The sequence below is a fragment of the Phyllobates terribilis genome, unplaced genomic scaffold, assembly GCF_046119375.1.
Source record: "Phyllobates terribilis strain yellow unplaced genomic scaffold, ASM4611937v1 Scaffold_1__5_contigs__length_1240528914, whole genome shotgun sequence".
In the NCBI taxonomy this organism is placed as follows: domain Eukaryota; kingdom Metazoa; phylum Chordata; class Amphibia; order Anura; family Dendrobatidae; genus Phyllobates; species Phyllobates terribilis.
Window position 1 is genome coordinate 569,562,604 of NW_027362761.1, and position 23,179 is coordinate 569,585,782.

Consider the following 23,179-nt stretch of genomic DNA (forward strand, 5'->3'; position numbering starts at 1 on the left):
AAGGCTCACTACCCGGGCGGTGGCAACCTCAGGGGCGGAGAAGACTGGTGTCTCGATGGAAGACATATGTAAGGCTGCTACCTGGTCTTCTCCATCTACCTTCTATAGGCATTATAGACTGGATTTGGGTGTTTCATCCAACCTCACATTTGGGAGAAGGGTGCTCCAGGCTGTGGTCCCTCCCTAGACTTTTTCATCTCTGCAATTCTCTCGTGGTGCTGTCATGGTCGACCGATAAAGTCATAAGTTACTTACCGGTAACGGGATTTTTCGGAGACCATGACAGCACCCTTATATTCCCTCCCTTCACCTTATGGGAGCACTCCTCATCTATTAATTACAACCTTTTCTCACTTAGTGGTGTTGTATAAAAATGTTATTTTTATGATTGTTTTGCTATGTCTACTAACCTGGCGGTCCTCTCAATGCTCTGTAATCCAAACTGAGGCGAGAGGGAGGGCCTCCCGCTTTTAAGCCTGTAGGTTTCCTGTCCTTGGTGGGCGGATCCCCTCTCTCGTGGTGCTGTCATGGTCTCCGAAAAATCTCGTTACCGGTAAGCAACTTATGACTTTTTTTGAGCAGTGTATAATAAATATATGAGATAAAATAAAGCACAACAATATGCAAAACAGTTATAAAATAAAAAGGGAGAAATAACAGAAATATCTAAACATCTGCGTAAAGTTGTTCCTGTTTCCTTGAGGAGAGTAGAAATGAGTTCTGGATTACAATCCGCACAGGTCGACCCCCGCATGTTAACACCGTCCTATTGTGTAACCCGTCTTTTATACACCTGACGAGTCCAGTAACACCTCAGGAGAGATAACTACAAAGACATATTAGTGCTTTGGATGACCGACATCCATGTATATGGGCTCACAACGCCTGAAGAGTCTGTCAGACTTGTGAATAGGCAGATTTCAGGGGTGGAAAAACAGAAGGATTGGGCATGTTGAAATTCAACATGCCCAATCCTCGCATGTCTGCACAGGGTATAAGCCAGCCCAGAGGAGTCTGGTAACAGCTTATTCCTCTCCCCACTGAGAACACACACGTGAACAATCTTGTTTGGCTAGCGGCTATTTAAAGGTGCTCTGCCAAATATATAAATGCTTTTAGCCCTTTTTTTTTTTTTTTTCTCCTCTTCAAAAGATAGTCACAATCTATAATATAACCAGGGATGCGTTTCTCTGTCTGAAGCCTTTATAGACTGCGCCAGGTAAGAGGAGTGTATGGCGCCGGAGATCGCGGTATGTGTAGGCACTGAACGCATACCGCGATCTCCGGCACCATACTTACCTGACCGGGAGGAGCATTGCCGTGGCGCCTCTCTTCGCCGGTGACTGGGGCAGGAGTGAGGCGTTGGATCGGCGCATGCGCATAGCGCTATCCGGCGCCATTTTACTGAAGACACATTTGCAGTGTGTCTTCAGCAAAATGGCGCCGGACAGCGCGGTGCTCCTGCGCCGCACTCCTCCCCCGGCCTCCGGCAGAACAGGACACAGCAGCGCTGGAGCACAGAGAAGAAAGGCGAGTATAAGTGTTTATTTTTTTTGTATGTGTGTACAGTGTGAAAGGGATGAGGGGGCCACACATACCAGGATTGGGGGGTGAGGGGTACCACACATATCGGGATGAAAGATGGGGTGCCATGCATACCAGGATAGGATGGTGGGGACAGGATGGGGGCAGCACAAATACCAGCATGGGAGACCATATACCAATAAAAATGCTCGCCACCAGGGCGTAGAACGGGTTCAATAGCTAGTTAAATATAACTTGGTCTGTAAAAATGTCCAAACTTTTAAAATATTCATTCATCATTTATCTCACACAGCGGACATTGTGATAAATATGAAAAAAATAATAAATAATAATTATATATTATATTACATATAGAACTGCTATTTTCTGGTCACCTAGGATTGCCCAAAAGGTTAATAAAAAATGTATCATTTTTAAAGGTTTTTAAAGCAGTTAATAAGACCTATATAAACATGGCATTACTATAAATCAAAAGTTGCCCTGCAGGACAAGGTTATTTTTTACCGCATAGTGAATGCTATAGAGATAAAACCCCAACAACAATCGTGGAATTGCAGTTTTCCTTCCACAAAAGATTTTTTTTTTAGTTTTTCATTATATTATTTAGTGCAAAATAAAACAAGTAAAGCTGTGTCGACATAGGGGAGGGTGGGATGAAATCCTAGCTTTTACCTGTGGAAGGGGACAGCTCATCCAGCAGCTTCACCATGCCTTGTCCTTGATGCTCAGTCCATTTTTTAATAGGGGATCCGCCGCCAATCTTTCGGTATTGTTCTTGAATTTTCGGTGTGCGGCGTTTGGCAATAAAAGGTCCAAGTTTACTAAAGACATGACAGATTATTTCATCACATACAGAATACAAGATCAGAGGAACACTAGGAAATGAACATCCCTCTGCTCTAGACCACCAGGGATTAACCACTCCACTACCCTAGACCACCAGGGAAACGGGCAGTAAAGGGTTATTTCCCAACTTCAGACGTTACCACCTGTGATGAACCTGTAGCCGCCATCTTGGTAATGATAAATCATATCCAGGGATGGCCACACTTCAGCAGCCCCCACCCTTGGGACCTTCTGTTAAAACGTCAACTAGATAGTTTCCCCCCATCCAGGCTCCTGTAAGATAAGAAGCCTACTTAACACTTGAATGCTAGGAGCTTCAAAGACTTCGAGAGGAAACACAGCCAGCAGGGGGGGGTGCTTCGTCTATCTGTACCTGACCATTTGTCCCATAGGACTAGTTTCTTTGTCTGTCACAAGCATGGAGGCATAAGATATAGAAACATGAAAAGTACACGCATGTTGCATGGGATGGGCCAATAAAAAAATATCACGGCGTCCCGGAGCCATTGCGCACACAAGCCTCCGCGGTAGACGTTTGTACGTGCTCTGGAAGCCAAGATATAGCGCGGAGCCATTCCTGAGGACCGTATGGTATCATAATTGATATCAAAAGGTCGGTTACGGCGGCCCGAATCCATGGGAACCCCTGGGGGTATCCTGAGACCATCCCAGAAGAAGTTATTGGGTTCCTTAGAATTTGGGCTTCTGATCGAAGTTAGACCTGAGGGTGGAGACTGAGTCAGCTGACCTCACCAGCAGTGGGCGGGACAGGGCAGGTAAGATAGCAGGACAGGCAAGAGACAAGTCAGTTTTTGACCCAAGAGTGGTGTGCTGAACATCTGAGCACCAGCTGAGGCCACCAAGGGGAGGAGCAGTTTGACCATGCGGTGGTAGGCCTCAGCCTGTAACAAAGAACCGTGCCTGCGACCGCAGAATCCTCTCCCTGCGTCACAAGAAAATCAAGAAACCGGTAACTGATATGCTGTGGTGATTCTGTGTGTTGTATTCCATTGTTGTATAGTTTAGCCTGACCTTATACCTGTGTATATTTAGTTGTATATCGTGTATCTAGTGTATTATTATAATCAATTACCTCAAGTAATTGTGGGCCTGCCTTTTATTCTGCATAACGAACGCACGTCCGTGTGAGCTCGGCTCAAGCCAAAAACGCTACCCAGGGTTGGTTCCTGACCCGATATAGGCCCATTCACGGACTGGGCGTATATCTAAAATAGGGACTGGTGGCAGCATACCAACTGGGGATTGGGGAAGGCTGGTAGTGACGGTCGGAGGTTCAGATATATATATTCCTGGCGCGGCCAAGGAAGATATATATACCGCCCTCACTACAGAGGGCCCCGATACCCAGTAGGTTACAGGACAGTCTCCCTGGCGACCGCTTATCCTAGGTGCAGTTCCTTGACTGACCTGAGGCTAAGAGGGCGCTAGCGAGTTGTGCTGTGTAGTGACGTTACGGTTTAGTGACGTTGAAGGGATAACACACTACCGTGTTCCCTGCGCTGGTTGCAGCTTCCTGGCACTACTTTCTCTAGGTGCAGTACCTTGACTGACCTGAGAGGTAAGGGGGCGCCAGAGAGCTGCACCCACCGGCCGGCTTTCATCACATTGGTGGCAGAGCGGTGGGATTGCAGAATAATAGTGTTGTGGGACCCCTACTCCCAGGCACTAAAGACTGCCAGTGGTAACTTCCACTGCTGGAGTCTTAAGGTCAGCCCAACGTTAGACGGTCAGGCTAAAAGTATAACAAGGTGTGTGCAAACTCAGGGTTGCAGCGGTGTCGGTTACCAAGATGGCAGACGGCACCAGGAGCAAGACCCTGCAAGAGGCTAATGCTACGGTCCGTGTGGCAGGAGGGGAGGACATTGTTACTCATGGCGAGGAGGAGTCCAGCCCGGGCACCTCAGGGAGCCAGTCCCCAGTATACGGTCCCGCAGTGGGCTGCCCACCACCTACCCAGCCCAGCCTGTCCAGATCACAAGCCCTTTTACAAGCGGCTATGGCAAGTCTCCAGTCTCATGGCGATGCCGTCTACAAAACCCTCCTGGCAGCATCAGAGAAGGCAGCGGAGGAGGAGCGTGCAGAGCGGGCTGCGGAGCGGGCTGCGGAGCGGGCTGCGGAGCGTGAAGCTGCAGAGCGCCGGGAGGCTGCGGAGCGTGAAGCTGCAGAGCGCCGGGAGGCTGCGGAGCGTGAAGCTGCAGAGCGCCGGGAGGTTGCGGAGCGTGCAGAGCGAGCTGCGGAGCGCCAGCACCAACTGGACCTGGCCCAGCGGGGGCTTCCGCTAGAGCAACCAACCCATCAGGAGACCAAGTCGTCCAAAGTCCGAGCTGAGGACTTCCCTCTACTGGAGAAGGATGGGGACCTGGACTCCTTTCTGGTGGCATTTGAACGGACCTGTCTTCAGCACCATCTGGCCCGGGATCAGTGGGCCAGATACCTGACCCCCCGTTTGAGGGGTAAGTCCCTGGATGCCTTGGGGGACTTACCTGCCGGGGAGGTACAGAACTACGACTGCATCAAGCGGGCCCTGATCCGGCAGTACAACCTCACTCCCGAGTCGTACCGCCAGAAGTTCCGGAGCCTGCTGCGTGGCCCCAAGGACACCTGGACCGATCATATGCGGGCGCTGTTGAGAGCCGCAGAGCACTGGACCTCGGGTCTAGCGCTTACTACCCGCCAGGAGGTCCAGGAACTGTTCGTCACGGAGCAGTTCTTGTGGAACTGCCCAGAGGACCTCCGACAGTTCCTCCGTGACCGAAAACCAACAGGGGCTTCTGCTACAGCCGCCCTGGCAGACGAGTATGCCAATAACAGGGCGCCTGAGCTGAAGAAGTCTGCCAGCAGCACCTGGAGAGGGGGTAAGCCCAGTCATGCCCCTGTTTCCCCGGCCCCTAGAACACAAGGGGTGTATCCCCCTGTTGCCCTCTCCAGGCAAGGACCAGACGTAAGACGTTGTCATCTATGCAACAAACCAGGACACTTTAGGGCTGAGTGTCCCCAGCGCCAAAAGACCCCATCCCAGTCCCAGAGAGCGCCCAATGTTTTGTGTGTGGGAGGGGGTGGTGGTAGGTCCCTGGACAACATCCAACCCATCACCATAGGCCGTTCTGCGGTCATGGGACTGCGGGACACGGGCGCTGAACGAACACTGGTACGGCCTGAGGTGGTGTCCCCCCAGGACTTGGTACCAGGAAAGACTCTTTCCGTCTCCGGGGTTGGAGGCGTGGAGCCGGCACTTCCCGTTGCCATGGTGTATTTGGACTGGGGTGCCGGAAGGGGGATGCGGGAGGTGGGAGTAACGCCAAATATTCCCGCAAATGTTTTATTAGGGACCGACTTGGGGCGTCTAGTATCGCAGTATGTACCCTCTGAACCCCCAAGTTCGGCCCCCCAAGAGTGTATTGATTTGTCTGCTGCTAATGCCAACCATGTTGTATGTAGTGTGTGTCCTGCTGAGGAGGAGGGAGTGAAACCTGAGGGTAACACCTGCACAGACACAACACAAACAGGGTTAGTGAAAGCAGGTGGGGAGTGTGGGGATGCCCGCAGAGGTGCTCAGCCGGCGTGCCGTGACCTCTTGTCCTCCGGTGAGGGAGGGGGCGGGCAGGATTCTGTAGAGGGAAGCTCAGGGATGGAGAGGGGGGCAGCTACCGGCAGTGTAGGGCTCCCAGGGGTATCCAGGCTGCTGAGTATAGGCCCACTGCAGGGGGAGGAACAGGCCATGGGAGGTGGGGGTGTCCCAAGAGAGGAGCCGCCAGGTAAGACCCCAGGGCAGGAGTTCCCCACATCCGAGATGTCCAAAGGCCTAGGAAGCCTGCCTGATCGGGCGGCTTGGTCAGAAACAGAGGGGAAGCAGGCACTACCCACGGTCACAGCGGTCATAGCCGCTGTCACCAGGAGTGGGAGCGTCGGAGCCCAAGGAGCCTTGCAGAGGTCCGACGGCTTCCCCACTTCTGACCAAGTGTCTGCCGGGTCAGACAGCGGCCAGGTGACATGCCCGGAGGGGCTGACGGAGGATGTGGCAGTTTCGTCGATTCTGGCCACATCAAGTCAGGAATTTCAGGCTGCGTTGGAAGCAGACGACAGCCTGAAAGCTCTCAAGGAACAGGCGGCACAGCCTCCCATGGAGTCAGACTGCGAGCGTGTGGTCTGGGACCAGGGACGGCTGTACCGGGTAACGGTCCAGCAGGGTTCACCGGAGGCGTGGCCCAGGGACCGACAGTTAGTGGTACCCTATCCGTTCAGGGCGGAATTGTTGCGGATCGCACACGAGATTCCGATGGCCGGACACCTAGGGATCGCTAAAACCAAGGCCAGGATAGCTCAGCATTTCTACTGGCCTGGGATGGGAGCCGCGGTGGGTGCCTACTGCCGTTCGTGTGACACCTGTCAGAGGGTGGGGAAGGCGGGGCCGCGCCCCAAAGCCCCACTGGTAACTCTGCCAATCATCGAAGAGCCTTTCTCGAGGGTCGCTGTGGATCTTATTGGACCTCTGTCCACTCCCAGCCACTCCGGGAAATGCTTCATACTCACGGTAGTGGACTATGCCACCCGGTACCCGGAAGCGGTAGCTTTGTCGTCCATTCGGGCCGACAAGGTGGCTACCGCCTTACTGGAGATCTTCTCCAGAGTGGGTTTCCCCCAAGAAATGCTCACCGACCGAGGGACCCAGTTCATGTCGCGGCTGATGGAGTCCCTCTGTAAGCAAATGCAGGTGCAACATCTGGTGGCCAGCCCGTATCACCCACAGACTAATGGCCTGTGTGAGCGGTTCAATGGCACCTTAAAGCAGATGCTTAAGATGTTGGTCGACTCCCACGGGAGAGACTGGGAGCGTTACCTCCCACACCTCCTATTTGCTTACCGGGAGGTTCCGCAGGCCTCAACGGGGTTCTCCCCCTTTGAGCTCCTGTACGGGCGACGGGTACGGGGCCCCCTGGCTCTGGTGAAGGAAGCATGGGAAGGGGATTTGGCCACCCCCGAGGTGTCGGTCATCGAGTATGTCGTGCGCCACCGGGACAGGATGATGGCCTTGGCAAAGCTGGTGCAGGACAATATGGCCCAGGCCCAGGCCGACCAGAAGCGGTGGTACGACCAGAATGCTTGTGAGAGGACCTACCAGGTGGGTCAAAAGGTGTGGGTACTGGTCCCCGTACCACAGAACAAGCTTCAGGCAGCCTGGGAAGGTCCCTACTTCGTGCACCAGAAACTCAATGCCGTCACCTATCTGGTCACCCTGGATCACGCCCGTGGAAGGAGGAAGGCCTTCCACGTGAACATGATGAAGGCTCATCATGAGCGGGAAGCGACTGCCCACCCAGTGTGCAACCTTCCCGAGGAAGGAGAGGTAGAAACCCTCCTGGATCTGCTCACCCAAGCCAAGGCGGGTGGGTCCATCGAGGATGTGGGGGTTGGCCACCAGCTCACGGAGGACCAACGGTCCCAGCTGGGGACCACCCTGCACCCCTTCCGGGGGCTGTTCAGCAGCCTGCCCGGAAGGACTGAGATGGCTGTCCACGACGTGGACACTGGCGATCACCCGCCGATCCGGCGTTCAGCATATCGGGTCTCTTTCGAGGTGCAGGGAAACATGCGCCAAGAGATAGACGAGATGCTGAAGCTGGGGGTGATCCAGGCATCCAGCAGCGCGTGGGCCTCGCCTGTAGTCCTCGTACCAAAGAAGGACCGAACTACACGGTTCTGCGTGGACTACCGGGGGCTCAACGCTGTAACGGCCACCGATGCGTTCCCCATACCACGCATCGATGACCTGCTCGATCGGATGGCCGGGGCTAAGTACCTGACCATCATGGATCTGAGCCGGGGGTACTGGCAGATTCCTCTGACCCCCGCGGCAAGGGAACGCTCTGCCTTTATCACCCCTTTTGGACTGTACGAGTCCACAGTGATGCCATTCGGCATGAAGAATGCCCCTGCCACTTTTCAGCGGATGGTCAATACGCTGCTTGAGGGACTTGAAGGGTACGCGGCTGCGTACTTGGACGATATTGCAGTCTTCAGTCCCACTTGGGAGGATCACCTAGAGCACCTGCGGCAGGTGCTCGGTCGGATCCACCGGGCAGGCTTGACCATCAAGCCGGAAAAGTGCCAGCTGGGCATGAGTGAGGTCCTCTACCTGGGTCACCGGGTAGGCGGGGGGGTTCTGAAGCCAGAACCGGGGAAAGTGGATGCCATCGCATCCTGGCCCACTCCTAGGACCAAAAAGCAGGTGATGTCCTTCTTGGGGACCGCCGGGTACTATAGGAGGTTCGTCCCACACTATAGCGCCCTGGCCAAGCCCCTGACGGACCTCACCAAGAAGAAGCTGCCCGTCGCAGTCGACTGGACAGTCGCCTGCGAGACAGCTTTCGGGGCACTCAAGGCCGCCCTAAGTAGCTCCCCTGTACTGCAAGCTGCCGACTTCGACCGGCCGTTTGTGGTACAGACCGACGCCAGTGACTTTGGCCTCGGTGCTGTGCTAAGTCAGGTCAACACGACAGGCCAGGAACATCCTGTCTTGTACCTGAGCAGGAAGCTACTGCCCCGGGAGGTGGCTTACTCCACGGTGGAAAAAGAATGCCTGGCAATTGTATGGGCCCTGCAGCGTCTGCAGCCCTACTTGTACGGGAGCCATTTCACCGTGGAGACGGACCACAACCCCCTCAGCTGGTTACACACGGTCTCTGGGTCGAATGGCAGGTTGCTACGCTGGAGCCTCGCTCTCCAGCAGTACCACTTCTCCATTCGCCACAGAAGAGGCAGTGACCACGGTAACGCTGACGGGTTATCCCGGCAAGGGGAGGGTGCAGAAGGACGCACGGGGGAACACAGGAATGTGCTACCCCCTCGCGCCCTCGTATAGGGGGAGGTGTGATGAACCTGTAGCCGCCATCTTGGTAATGATAAATCATATCCAGGGATGGCCACACTTCAGCAGCCCCCACCCTTGGGACCTTCTGTTAAAACGTCAACTAGATAGTTTCCCCCCATCCAGGCTCCTGTAAGATAAGAAGCCTACTTAACACTTGAATGCTAGGAGCTTCAAAGACTTCGAGAGGAAACACAGCCAGCAGGGGGGGGTGCTTCGTCTATCTGTACCTGACCATTTGTCCCATAGGACTAGTTTCTTTGTCTGTCACAAGCATGGAGGCATAAGATATAGAAACATGAAAAGTACACGCATGTTGCATGGGATGGGCCAATAAAAAAATATCACGGCGTCCCGGAGCCATTGCGCACACAAGCCTCCGCGGTAGACGTTTGTACGTGCTCTGGAAGCCAAGATATAGCGCGGAGCCATTCCTGAGGACCGTATGGTATCATAATTGATATCAAAAGGTCGGTTACGGCGGCCCGAATCCATGGGAACCCCTGGGGGTATCCTGAGACCATCCCAGAAGAAGTTATTGGGTTCCTTAGAATTTGGGCTTCTGATCGAAGTTAGACCTGAGGGTGGAGACTGAGTCAGCTGACCTCACCAGCAGTGGGCGGGACAGGGCAGGTAAGATAGCAGGACAGGCAAGAGACAAGTCAGTTTTTGACCCAAGAGTGGTGTGCTGAACATCTGAGCACCAGCTGAGGCCACCAAGGGGAGGAGCAGTTTGACCATGCGGTGGTAGGCCTCAGCCTGTAACAAAGAACCGTGCCTGCGACCGCAGAATCCTCTCCCTGCGTCACAAGAAAATCAAGAAACCGGTAACTGATATGCTGTGGTGATTCTGTGTGTTGTATTCCATTGTTGTATAGTTTAGCCTGACCTTATACCTGTGTATATTTAGTTGTATATCGTGTATCTAGTGTATTATTATAATCAATTACCTCAAGTAATTGTGGGCCTGCCTTTTATTCTGCATAACGAACGCACGTCCGTGTGAGCTCGGCTCAAGCCAAAAACGCTACCCAGGGTTGGTTCCTGACCCGATATAGGCCCATTCACGGACTGGGCGTATATCTAAAATAGGGACTGGTGGCAGCATACCAACTGGGGATTGGGGAAGGCTGGTAGTGACGGTCGGAGGTTCAGATATATATATTCCTGGCGCGGCCAAGGAAGATATATATACCGCCCTCACTACAGAGGGCCCCGATACCCAGTAGGTTACAGGACAGTCTCCCTGGCGACCGCTTATCCTAGGTGCAGTTCCTTGACTGACCTGAGGCTAAGAGGGCGCTAGCGAGTTGTGCTGTGTAGTGACGTTACGGTTTAGTGACGTTGAAGGGATAACACACTACCGTGTTCCCTGCGCTGGTTGCAGCTTCCTGGCACTACTTTCTCTAGGTGCAGTACCTTGACTGACCTGAGAGGTAAGGGGGCGCCAGAGAGCTGCACCCACCGGCCGGCTTTCATCACACCACCTGTCAATAGAATTAGCGACAACTTGCTGATTGGTGGGGGTCCTGCCTTTTGTCTATCATTTAGCATCATGGGCCCATTTTTGAAGCTTTTTTTTTGTGGACAGCCCCTTTAAGTATACTTTTCATTACCATTTAATGAGGCGTTTCATTATTACTGGCGCTCTCCATTTTGATATCTTGTACACTGGATACTGTACAAAATAAGCAGATCTCAAAGTGACCCCCAATTGAGACCCCCAGCAATCAGCTGTAATCTAAGGGGCTAACGTAAGTGATCAATATCCCTGCAGCGCCGCCATAGGAGAAATGAAGTATTACAGTGACCATTTGTCTCAGTGGGTTGCATGTGTAATGAAGGACGGGATAGGAGAATGAGTGACATATACAGAGATCTAAGGGGTAACATGTCTCCTTGTGGATAGTGACATGCCAGGCCTGGCATGTCAGAGTGAGGAGACTTATACGCCATGCATGGTCCTCTGGGAAATTAAATATGCAAATTGCCTCTTTGGAGAGGAAGAGGACTTGAACTCTAGCGCCACCTATTGGAAGCCGCAATCCTAGAAGTCAATATCGACCCTTTAACGAGCCTTGCCATGCATATTTAACTTTCCCAGAGGAGCATGCATGGCTTACAAGTATCATCACTCTGACATGCCAGGCCTGGCTTGTCACTCTCCACAAGGAGACACAGAGACACACACTCTTAGTACCTGCCATCCATTTTGACACTGGCCACAGGGGCTATTCTGTACTGATACTCTGTTCTTTCAGGAAGCGTTTTCAGCAGATTAATTATCATCAGAGACAGGGTTACAACAATAGGTAACCCTTCTATAAAACAGCTGATAACACAGGTGCCACAAATCACAATAGGCAATGTCACAGCTGACGTTGCTCCCCCTACTCCCTTAACAATGACCTTTGCACACTCTCATTAGAGGCTTTAATATAAGATATAGGATGCTGATAATATGCGTGTGGTTAAAAAAGTAAAGTAAATTGTTTAAAACACTTGGAGAAAAATACCATGTAACATCCTATAGTTTCTGATGTATGGACCAGAAATCAGTCAGCCTATACACATTTCATAAGTATATATTATATATATATATATATATATATATATATATATATATATATATATATATATATATATATATATATATATATATATATATATATATATATATATATATATATATATATATAGTACAGACCAAAAGTTTGGACACACCTTCTCATTTAAAGATTTTTCTGTATTTTCATGACTTTGAAAATTGTACATTCACACTGAAGGCCTCAAAACTATGAATTAACACATGTGGAATTATATACTTAAAAAAGTGTGAAACAACTGAAAATATGTCTTATATTCTAGGTTCTTCAAAGTAGCCACCTTTTGCTTTGATGACTGCGTTGCACACTCTTGGCATTCTCTTGATGAGCGTCAAGAGGTAGTCACCGGAAATTGTTTTCACTTCACAGGTGTGCCCTGTCAGGTTTAATAAGTGGGATTTCTTGCCTTATAAATGGGGTTGAGACCATCAGTTGTGTTGTGCAGAAGTCAGGTGGATACACAGCTGATAGTCCTACTGAATAGACTGTTAGAATTTGTATTATGGCAAGAAAAAAGCAACTAAGTAAAGAAAAAATGAGTGGCCATCATTACTTTAAGAAATGAAGGTCAGTCAGTCCGAAAAATTGGGCAAACTTTGAATGTGTCCCCAATTGCAGTTGCAAAAACCATCAAGCGCTACAAAGAAACTGGCTCACATGAGGACCGCCCCAGGAAAGGAAGACCAAGAGTCACCTCTGCTTCTGAGGATAAGTTTATCCGAGTCACCAACCTCAGAAATCGCAGGTTAAGAGCAGCTCAGATTAGAGACCAGGTCAATGCCACACAGAGTTCTAGCAGCAGACACATCTCTACAACAGCTGTTAAGAGGAGACTTTGTGCAGCAGGCCTTCATGGTAAAATAGCTGCTAGGAAACCACTGCTAAGGACAGGCAACAAGCAGAAGAGACTTGTTTGGGCTAAAGAACACAAGGAATGGACATTAGACCAGTGGAAATCTGTGCTTTGGTCTGATGAGTCCAAATTTGAGATCTTTGGTTCCAACCACCGTGTCTTTGTGCGACGCAGAAAAGGTGAACGGATGGACTGGTTCCCACCGTGAAGCATGGAGGAGGAGGTGTGATGGTGTGGGGGGGCTTTGCTGGTGACACTGTTGGGGATTTATTCAATATTGAAGGCATACTGAACCAACATGGCTGCCACAGCATCTTGCAGCAGCATGCTATTCCATCCAGTTTGCGTTTAGTTGGACCATAATTTATTTTTCAACAGGACAATGACCTCAAACACACCTCCAGATTTTGTAAGGGCTATTTGACCAAGAAGGAGAGTGATGGGGTGCTACGCCAGATGACCTGGCCTCCACAGCCACCAGACCTGAACCCAATCGAGATGGTTTGGGGTGAGCTGGACCGCAGAGTGAAGGCAAAAGGGCCAACAAGTGCTAAGCTTCTCTGGGAACTCCTTCAAAATTGTTGGAAGACCATTTCCGGTGACTACCTCTTGAAGCTCATCAAGAGAATGCCAAGAGTGTGCAAAGCAGTCATCAAAGCAAAAGGTGGCTACTTTGAAGAACCTAGAATATAAGACATATTTTCAGTTGTTTCACACTTTTTTGTTAAGTATATAATTCCACATGTGTTAATTCATAGTTTTGATGCCTTCAGTGTGAATGTACAATTTTCATAGTCATGAAAATACAGAAAAATCTTTAAATGAGAAGGTGTGTCCAAACTTTTGGTCTGTACTGTATATGTATATATATATATATATATATTTTATAGAGTCATTACAGCGTGATCTATTTCAAGGGTTTATTTCTGTTAATGTTGATGATTATGGCTTACAGCCAATGAAAACACAAGAGTCATTATCGCAGTAAATTAGAATAATTAACAAAAAACACCTGCAAAAGCTTCCTAAGCGCTTAAAAAGGTTCCTTCGTCTGTTTCTGTAGGCTCCACAATCATGGGGAAGACTGCTGACTTGACAGATGTCCAGAAGGCAGTCATTGACACACTCCACAAGGTCCCAGAGTCTGGAGGAAGAGTGGAGAGGCCACAATCCAAGCTGCTGGAGGTCTAGTGTGAAGTTTCCACAATCAGTGATGGTTTGGGGAGCCATGTCATCTGCTGGTGGAGGTCCACTGTGTTTTATCAAGACCAAAGTCAGCGCCGCCGTCTACCAGGACATTTTACAACACTTCATGCTTCCCTCTGCCGACAAGCTTTTTGGAGATGGAAATGTCATTCTCCAGCAGGACTTGGCCCCTGTCCACACTGCCAAAAGTACCAATACCTGGTTTACACACAACAGTATCACTGTGCTTGATTGGCAGCAAACTCGCCCGACCTTAACCCCATAGAGAAACTATTATAGAGAATCTATGGGGTATTGTCAAGAGGAAGATGGGAGACCCCAGACCCAACAATGCAGACGAGCTGAAGGCTGCTATCAAAGCCACCGGGGCTCCCATAACACCTCAGCAGCGCCACAGGCTGATCGCCTCCATGCCACATTGCCGCATTGATGCAGTAATTGATGCAAAAGGAGCCCGACCAAGTATTGAGGGAATTTACTGAACAGACATTTCAGTAGGATAACATTTCGGATTTTAAAAACATTTTTCAAGCTGCTGTTATAAAGTATTCTAATTTACTGAGATAATGACTTTTGTGTTTTCATTGGCTGTAAGCCATAATCATCAACATTAACAGAAATAAACACATGAAATAGATCCCTCTGTTTGTAATGACTCTATATAATATAGGAGCTTCACTTTTTGTATTGAAGAACTGAAAAATTAATGTTTTCATGATATTCTAATTTAGTGAGATGCACCTGTATATTCCCAGAGTGCTTCCTTAAAGACACAACATATGGATACATACAGGACAGCAGTCACATGCGCCGGTATCATATTCACCTCTGTGCTGGAAGCGTCATGAGATCTTTGTCTAAAAATAATCTAAGGAGGAAATCGTGGACGTCATCGAGGGTCTCTGGACCGCCCATGTTCAGCATCAGAATCCCGGTTTTAGGTTTCCTAGATAAAAACGTATGGATTATAGTTAACTAAGTGACATAATAAACGCAGCTCAAGAACTGAGACGAGACAGTGGGAGCTGCGGTCTATGGAGACAACTATGGCCTCCTCCAATAGGACATTAGGCGGAGTTGTATTTCCATGGGAGAGTCCCTGCATAGACCGCATTACAATAAGGGTATGTTCACACGTACAAACTTTCCCCTGCAAATTTTGTACATGCTAATTTATTGCAGATCTGCGTTGAGTTTCACACTATTGTAAAAAGGGCGAGAATACGTGAAACTAAAACAGACATTAACTGCGACAAAGGGGGAAAATAAAAAAATAATAATTTTTTATTTAATTTATTTTTTTTAAAAACCACAGCAGTTGGATTCTGGCTGAGCAGACAGCACACCCATGCCAGAAGTGTGGCAGCATTGTACCTCTTATCAGGGTGCACACGTGCCTTCGCCTCTACGCCCTGGGTCGTTGCAGCAGCTGCTGCTGTAGATTTCCACCGATGATTCAACGCCGATACAGTCGTCTCAGACTTAAAAGCTGGGAAAAAAAAAAAAAAAAACACTGATCCATTAATAAAAACTTATTTAAAAGAAAAGAAAAAAAAAATCTATTAATTCTGCAGCGTGACACTTTTTCACCCAAAATTAAAGGGGGGGAAAAAATAAAAATAATCGCAAGTAAAATGCATCAAAAATGGTTATTTCATGCCAACACTTTGAGTAGATTTTCCTACTGCGAAAACCAAAGTGAGCATGAATGACAATGGTCTGCAAATCCAGGCTGATACATTGTAGCAAATCAGTGACAGGAGGTAGAAGATCCTCTGAAACTTTACACTGGAGACAGTGGAGAGGGTCTAAAAGTAGAGAATCTTCCGCTGTGGTGTAGTATTGAAACAGGTTTTCAGCCTCTGAGGGCAAAAACTGGTCTTGAAAATGTTGTTGAATTGTGTTAATTTTACTTAGACTGGAAATACATGAGAAAACTAACTCTTCAAAAGCGAGCAATTATTATTTTTTTTTTTCCCTTTTCCTTCTCTTTTTCCAAGAGCCATAACTTTTTTTTTTCTTATTTTTTTATTTTTTTATTTCTGTGTCGACATAGCGACAAAGACGGCTTGATTTTTGGGGGAATACGAGATCTAGGTTGTGAATGACTCCATTCAATGTACTATAAATTTGAATGGTGAGATGAATGGGCAGAAGTTACAAGCTCTCAGTGTAAGTCTATGAGGGGCTCGCTCTGGTGCTCATAGACTTATATTGAGTGGAGACTTCTGGTCCATACAGCCAACACTGGAGCGGGCCGGTAGGTCACGAACAGCAGAAAACCGACCGGAGCGGCGCAGAGAGACAGAAAGTATTTTGTTAGTGATACTGTGCCAGTGCTGAAATTAAATGTTATTTTTTAGTCCTCTAAGGGGACTTGAACCTGCAATTTTTCCACCACTTGTACTATAATTCTACACTATTGCAGTCCCTGGTGTACAAAGTGGTCTCCTATGAAGTGCAACTTGTGGAAGGGCTTCACAAGAGTACCAAGATGGCAGTGACAGGACTCCAGAAGGCATCTGGCAGCAGTAGTAAGCCATTGGTGCCCCACAACTGCAGAGCACCGATGGGAGCTGTTCCCCCTCCCCCTCCCCTCAACACAACTCCTGGCCGCATGTTGCTGGTGCTACTGTGGGCAGCCTGCGTGGCCTAACTGTCCTCCCATGGCTGCAGTGTCTCCAGACTTATCTCCCATCGAGCACATCATTAGTCTGTAATGACATAGGAGCAGCCAGCAGTGGATCTTGATGATTTGCCCAATTGCATTCAGCAGCAGAACCTTCCTCAGACGACCATTAATAACCTCACTAATAGCAGCTGAGGCTGGACGTGCCGGGATTTCTGCAAGTGGCTCATACTCCAGACATTTTGAAAATGTTGTTTAAATTTTCCATCATTTCCAGATCAGTAGCCTGCCTCCATCATTGCACCACTACCCCCCCCCCCCCATTTAATTTTTTTTCCCCCTTGACATTGAAATCGAGGTTCAGCCCAAAAACCGCTACAGGTATATTCGTGCCATTAGTCGGGGATTATCCCCATGCACTGAATTTCTACCACATATTCTGGTGCAAATACACATCAGAAACATCACTTGCTACATAGCAATGCGCCTTACAAGAGCCCTCTCTCCCAGCTGTTGAGGCTCATGATACAGTCCCTGCAAATTGCATAAGATGCACGGAGGGGCATTATAATTACCCATAGAAACAGCTCATGTTAACAACACCCTGCCTTTATATGTGAACATCTGGAATAAAGTCACAGGAAGCGTCTGATTGCTTTACCTTCTCCGACCAATGAAACGTTCTTTCATTTGTTTCGTCAGCAAACATCAGTGTTATGTAAGGATGTGATTATTGTGTAATATCCCTGCCAATGTGCCATCTACAAAGGGGGCTCTGAGGTCAGCGCTCTGCAGCCAGCGGCTGTTGCAAAACCACAAGTGCATATGATGGGAGTTGTAGTTTTGCAACAGCTGGAGAGCTACAGAGAATCCTTATGAATGGCAAGTTAAATGGGGCGCCCCCTGGTGTACATCAGTATTATTGAGTCTCACCCCCACAAAGACACAGGAAAATCCTCTTCAGCAATGGCTGACTGATATATATATGGACTGCACCAAATGTGTAGACTGCTAAAATTATACAGTCAGTATAGCAGTCACAGTACATATTGTGCAGGCAGTATATCATTCAGATTATAGAGTGCATTACAGCAGAAATATTATATATATATATATATATATATATATACACATATACATATACACACACACACACACACATGATCTGCAAACAGCGACTCCACAGCAAGAATTACCAGCTAGTTTGTTGTAGATTGTAATCCTTTCAATGATTTGCGTTTAGTAAAGAGATCATAATCACAGCAGGAGAACATTGCAAATAATCAAAAATTCCAAAGAGGATTTCACAAGAGTTTTTTGCAAGGCAATAGGAGACTTGTGGGCGGGCGCATAACCCTGCAAAAATAATCTTCACCTGACTTGATTAAGAAAAATTAACCCCAATTTAAAAAATGAGGGAAATTTTTCTGATAAAACTGAGCATGTGCACTTGTCAAAGTTAAAAGGGGTTTCTACTACATTCACATTGATACCCTATACGTAGGGCGCGGCAGCGGCGTGGGTCACAGGAGGCATGAGCTGCCTGCTGCAGCTAACACTGTGCCCACTGTTAAAGAAAATTAATACTCACTGCTCCCCACGCCAATGGGAGTAGGGAGCAGTGAATATTCATTTTCCTTAATAGTGGGCACAGTGTCAGCCGCAGCCTCTCGGCGATCATGTCTGCCCACTACTAAAGAGAATGAATATTCACTGCTCCCCACTCCCATAGTCACAGGCGTGGGGAGCAGTGAATATTACAGCAGGTGACCTCAGCATGTGAGGGCGCATGGCAGTGATCTCAGCGTGTAAGCAGCGCATGACATCAGCTGCTGGCATCAGAACAGGACGCAGCGCTGGAGAAGAGGGGGTGAGTAGGATCCTTAACTTTTACTTATTTTTTGTGTGTGCAGTGATATGGAGACCATGTACACCAGGATTGAGATGGGAGGGGGGGGGGTCATGTATATCAGGATGGGGGACCATGGATAGCAGGATGGAGATGGGGGTGGGAGGGGGGTCATGCATATCAGGATGGGTATCATATATACGTGACCCCCCCCATCCTAATCCAGGATACACACAAAGGAAATAAAACGTGTAATTGCAATAATTTTCTGGAACAACTTCAATGGCAGCAACAGTTTCGGCCATGACTAATATCAAAAGATTCAGAGATTCTGGAAAAATCCATGTGCACAAGGCATGAGGCCGGCGGTCAATACTGGATGATCCAGATCTCTGGGCTCTCAGGCAGCAACAGCATTAAAGATCGGCATGATTCAGGGTGCAAATCACTGTGTGAGCTCAAGAAAAACTTCTAGAAATCATTGTGTGATTACTGTTCACTGTGCAATCCACAAATACAGTTGTATAATGCAAAGAAGAATCCATATATCAAGACAACCCAGAAATGCTGCCGTGTTCTCTGGACCAAAGCTCATTTATAATGGAAAACTGTTCTGTGGTTGGATGAATGAAAATTTGAAATTCTTTTTCTTTATGGACACCACAGATGCCGTGTGCTGGGGACTTAAGAGGAGAGGGACCATCCAGCTTGTTATCGAGGAGAGGGACCATCCAGCTCGTTATCGAGGAGAGGGACCATCCAGCTTGTTATCGAGGAGAGGGACCATCCAGCTTGTTATCAGCGCACAGTTCTACATTTCTGATGTATGGGTGGTATTAATGCCTATGGCAGGGGCAGCGCACACATGAAAGGCACCATCAGTGCTAAGCATTATATAGAGGAGATAGACATTACCTGGATGAAGCAGATGTTGCTCTATTTCAGGGAAGGTCTTGCACATATCAGTAAGACAATGCTAAACCACATACTGTATCTATTACAGCAGCACGGCTCCACAGAAGAAGCGTTCGGGTGATGAACTGTCCGCCCGCAGACCTCCCACCAATAGAGAGCATCCAGTAAAGGAGACCCCGGGACTGGGGAGCGGTGAGAATCTGATATCAGACACAAATGGGACAACATTCCCCTCCCAAAACTCCAGCAATTGTCTTCTCCCTTCCCACACTGTTGTAAGAAAAAAGGTGGACACTGCCCGGGCAGAACATTTTTTGAGCTGAATAGCTGCCATCAATTTAAAAAAGGAGTTAATATTTTCAAATGAAGTGGAAAAAGGTCCAACATGCAATATCTGATCTGTGTCTTATGTTCTGCTGTGAATAGAATTTCTAGGTCATTTAAATCTTGTTTTTTTTGTTGCTTTTTTTTTACATAGCGGACCAACTTTTTTTTTTTAAATTAGGGTTGTATATACAGTACAGCAGTCAGTATACCGTACAGTCTGTATGAAAAGTAATCTATACAGTTCAGCAGGTCGTATACAGACATGCAGCAGCACAGTAGATATATATTATATATACACACACAGTACATACACAGCAGTCAGTACAGTATACAGCACAGTAGTACAGTGGTGCGAAGAAGTGTTTGCTTCCTTCCTGATTTCTTATTCTTTTGCAGGTTTCTCACACTTAAATGTTTCAGATCACAAAACAAATTTAAATATTAGACAAAAGATAACAAAGATGAGCGGCCAGAATTCCTCCAGAGGTTGTGAGACTCATTGCCAGTTATCACAAACGCTTGATTGCGTGCTGTGTGTGTGTACAGCAGTGTATACAGGCACACGGCGGCACACAGCAGTGTATCTTATATGTAATATATATATATACACACACACACACACACACACACACACACACACACACACAGTTAAAGTTCATATATATTTGGACAGAGACAACATTTTTCTAATTTTGGTTCTAGACATTACCACAATGAATTTTAAACAAAACAATTCAGATGCAGTTGAAGTTCAGACTTTCAGCTTTCATTTGAGGGTATCCACATTAAAATTGGATGAAGGGTTTAGGAGTTTCAGCTCCTTAACATGTGCCACCCTGTTTTTAAAGGGACCAAAAGTAATTGGACAGATTAAATAATTGTAAATAAAATGTTCATTTCTAGTACTTGGTTGAAAACCCTTTGTTGGCAATGACTGCCTGAAGTCTTGAACTCATGGACATCACCAGACGCTGTGTTTCCTCCTTTTTGATGCTCTGCCAGGCCTTCACTGCGGTGGTTTTCAGTTGCTGTTTGTTTGAGGGCCTTTCTGTCTGAAGTTTAGTCTTTAACAAGTGAAATGCATGCTCAATTGGGTTGAGATCAGGTGACTGACTTGGCCATTCAAGAATATTCCACTTCTTTGCTTTAATAAACTCCTGGGTTGCTTTGGCTTTATGTTTTGGGTCATTGTCCATCTGTAGTATGAAACGACGACCAATCAGTTTGGCTGCATTTGGGTGGATCTGAGCACACAGTACGGCTCTGAATACATCAGAATTCATTTGGCTGCTTCTGTCCTGTGTCACATCATCAATAAACACTAGTGACCCAGTGCCACTTGCAGCCATGCATGCCCAAGCCATCACACTGCCTCCGCCGTGTTTTACAGATGATGTGGTATGCTTTGGATCATGAGCTGTACCACGCCTTTGCCATACTTTTCTCTTTCCATCATTCTGGTAGAGGTTGATCTTGGTTTCATCTGTCCAAAGAATGTTCTTCCAGAACTGTGCTGACTTTTTTAGATGTTTTTTAGCAAAGTCCAGTCCAGCCATTTTCTTCTTGATGCTTATGAGTGGCTTGCACCATGCAGTGAACCCTCTGCATTTACTTTCATGCAGTCTTCTCTTTATAGTAAATTTGGATATTGATACGCCTACCTCCTGGAGAGTGTTGTTCACTTGGTTGGCTGTTGTGAAGGGGTTTCTCTTCACCATGGAGATTATTCTGCGATCATCTACCACTGTTGTCTTCCGTGGGCGCCCAGGTCTTTTTGCATTGATGAGTTCACCAGTGCTTTCTTTCTTAGGATGTACCAAACTGTAGATTTTGCCACTCCTAATATTGTAGCAATTTCTCGGATGGTTTTTTTCTGTTTTTGCAGCTTAAGGATGGCTTGTTTCACCTGCATGAAGAGCTCCTTTGACCGCATGTTTAATTCACAGCAAAACCTTCCAAATGCAAGCACCACACCTCAAATCAACTCCAGGACTTTTATCTGCTTAATTGAGAATGACATAACGAAGGGATTGCCCACACCTGTTAATGAAATAGCCTTGTCCAATTACTTTTGGTCCCTTTAAAAACAGGGTGGCACATGTTAAGGAGCTGAAACTCCTAAACCCTTCATCCAATTTTAATGTGGATACCCTCAAATGAAAGCTGAAAGTCTGAACTTCAACTGCATCTGAATTGTTTTGTTTAAAATTCATTGTGGTAATGTCTAGAACCAAAATTAGAAAAATGCTGTCTCTGTCCAAATATATATGGACCTAACTGTACATATACACACACACACATATATATATACATATATATACACACACACACAGTAGCACAGTAGTGTATATAGTATACATAGCACACAGTATACAGTAGCGCAGTAGTATATAGTATACACAGCACACAGTATACAGTAGGGCAGTAGTATATAGTATACACAGCACACAGTATACAGCAGCGCAGTAGTATATAGTATACACAGTAGCGCAGTAGTATATAGTATACACAGCAGCACAGTAGTATATAGTACACAGCAGCGCAGTAGTATATAGTATACACAGTATACAGCAGCAGCACAGTAGTATATAGTATACACAGCATATAGTATACACAGCAGCACAGTAGTATATAGTATACACAGCAGCGCAGTAGTATATAGTATACACAGCAGCGCAGTAGTATATAGTATACACAGCAGCGCAGTAGTATATAGTATAAACAGCAGCGCAGTAGTATATAGTATACACAGCAGCGCAGTAGTATATAGTATACACAGCAGCGCAGTAGTATATAGTATACACAGTATACAGCAACGCAGTAGTATATAGTATACACAGCAGCACAGTAGTATAGAGTATACACAGCACACAGTATATAGTATACACAGCAGCACAGTAGTATATAGTATACAGCAGCACAGTAGTATATAGTATATACAGCAGCACAGTAGTATATAGTATATACAGCAGCACAGTAGTATATAGTATATACAGCAGCACAGTAGTATATAGTATATACAGCAGCACAGTAGTATATAGTATATACAGCAGCACAGTAGTATATAGTATACAGCAGCACAGTAGTATATAGTATACAGCAGCACAGTAGTATATAGTATACAGCAGCACAGTAGTATATAGTATATACAGCAGCACAGTAGTATATAGTATACAGCAGCACAGTAGTATATAGTATATACAGCAGCACAGTAGTATATAGTATATACAGCAGCACAGTAGTATATAGTATACACAGCAGCACAGTAGTATATAGTATACAGCAGCACAGTAGTATATAGTATACAGCAGCACAGTAGTATATAGTATACAGCAGCACAGTAGTATATAGTATATACAGCAGCACAGTAGTATATAGTATATACAGCAGCACAGTAGTATATAGTATATACAGCAGCACAGTAGTATATAGTATACAGCAGCACAGTAGTATATAGTATACAGCAGCACAGTAGTATATAGTATATACATCAGCACAGTAGTATATAGTATACAGC

The 23,179-nt window shown here is 47.2% G+C and overlaps 1 protein-coding gene across 3 annotated transcripts in view; it reads right to left on the reverse strand.

Moving 5' to 3' along the window:
• FECH (ferrochelatase) overlaps positions 1–23,179 on the reverse strand; it is a 121,499-nt gene that overhangs the window by 32,719 nt on the left and 65,601 nt on the right. For all 3 annotated transcript variants that reach the window (XM_073681041.1, XM_073681046.1, XM_073681053.1), the window contains exons 2-4: positions 15,317–15,431; positions 14,769–14,888; positions 2,218–2,366 (exon numbers count right to left, since the gene is read on the reverse strand). In XM_073681041.1, coding sequence (XP_073537142.1) covers positions 2,218–2,366; positions 14,769–14,888; positions 15,317–15,431 — 384 coding nt within the window. The remainder of the gene's footprint in view (positions 1–2,217; positions 2,367–14,768; positions 14,889–15,316; positions 15,432–23,179) is intronic.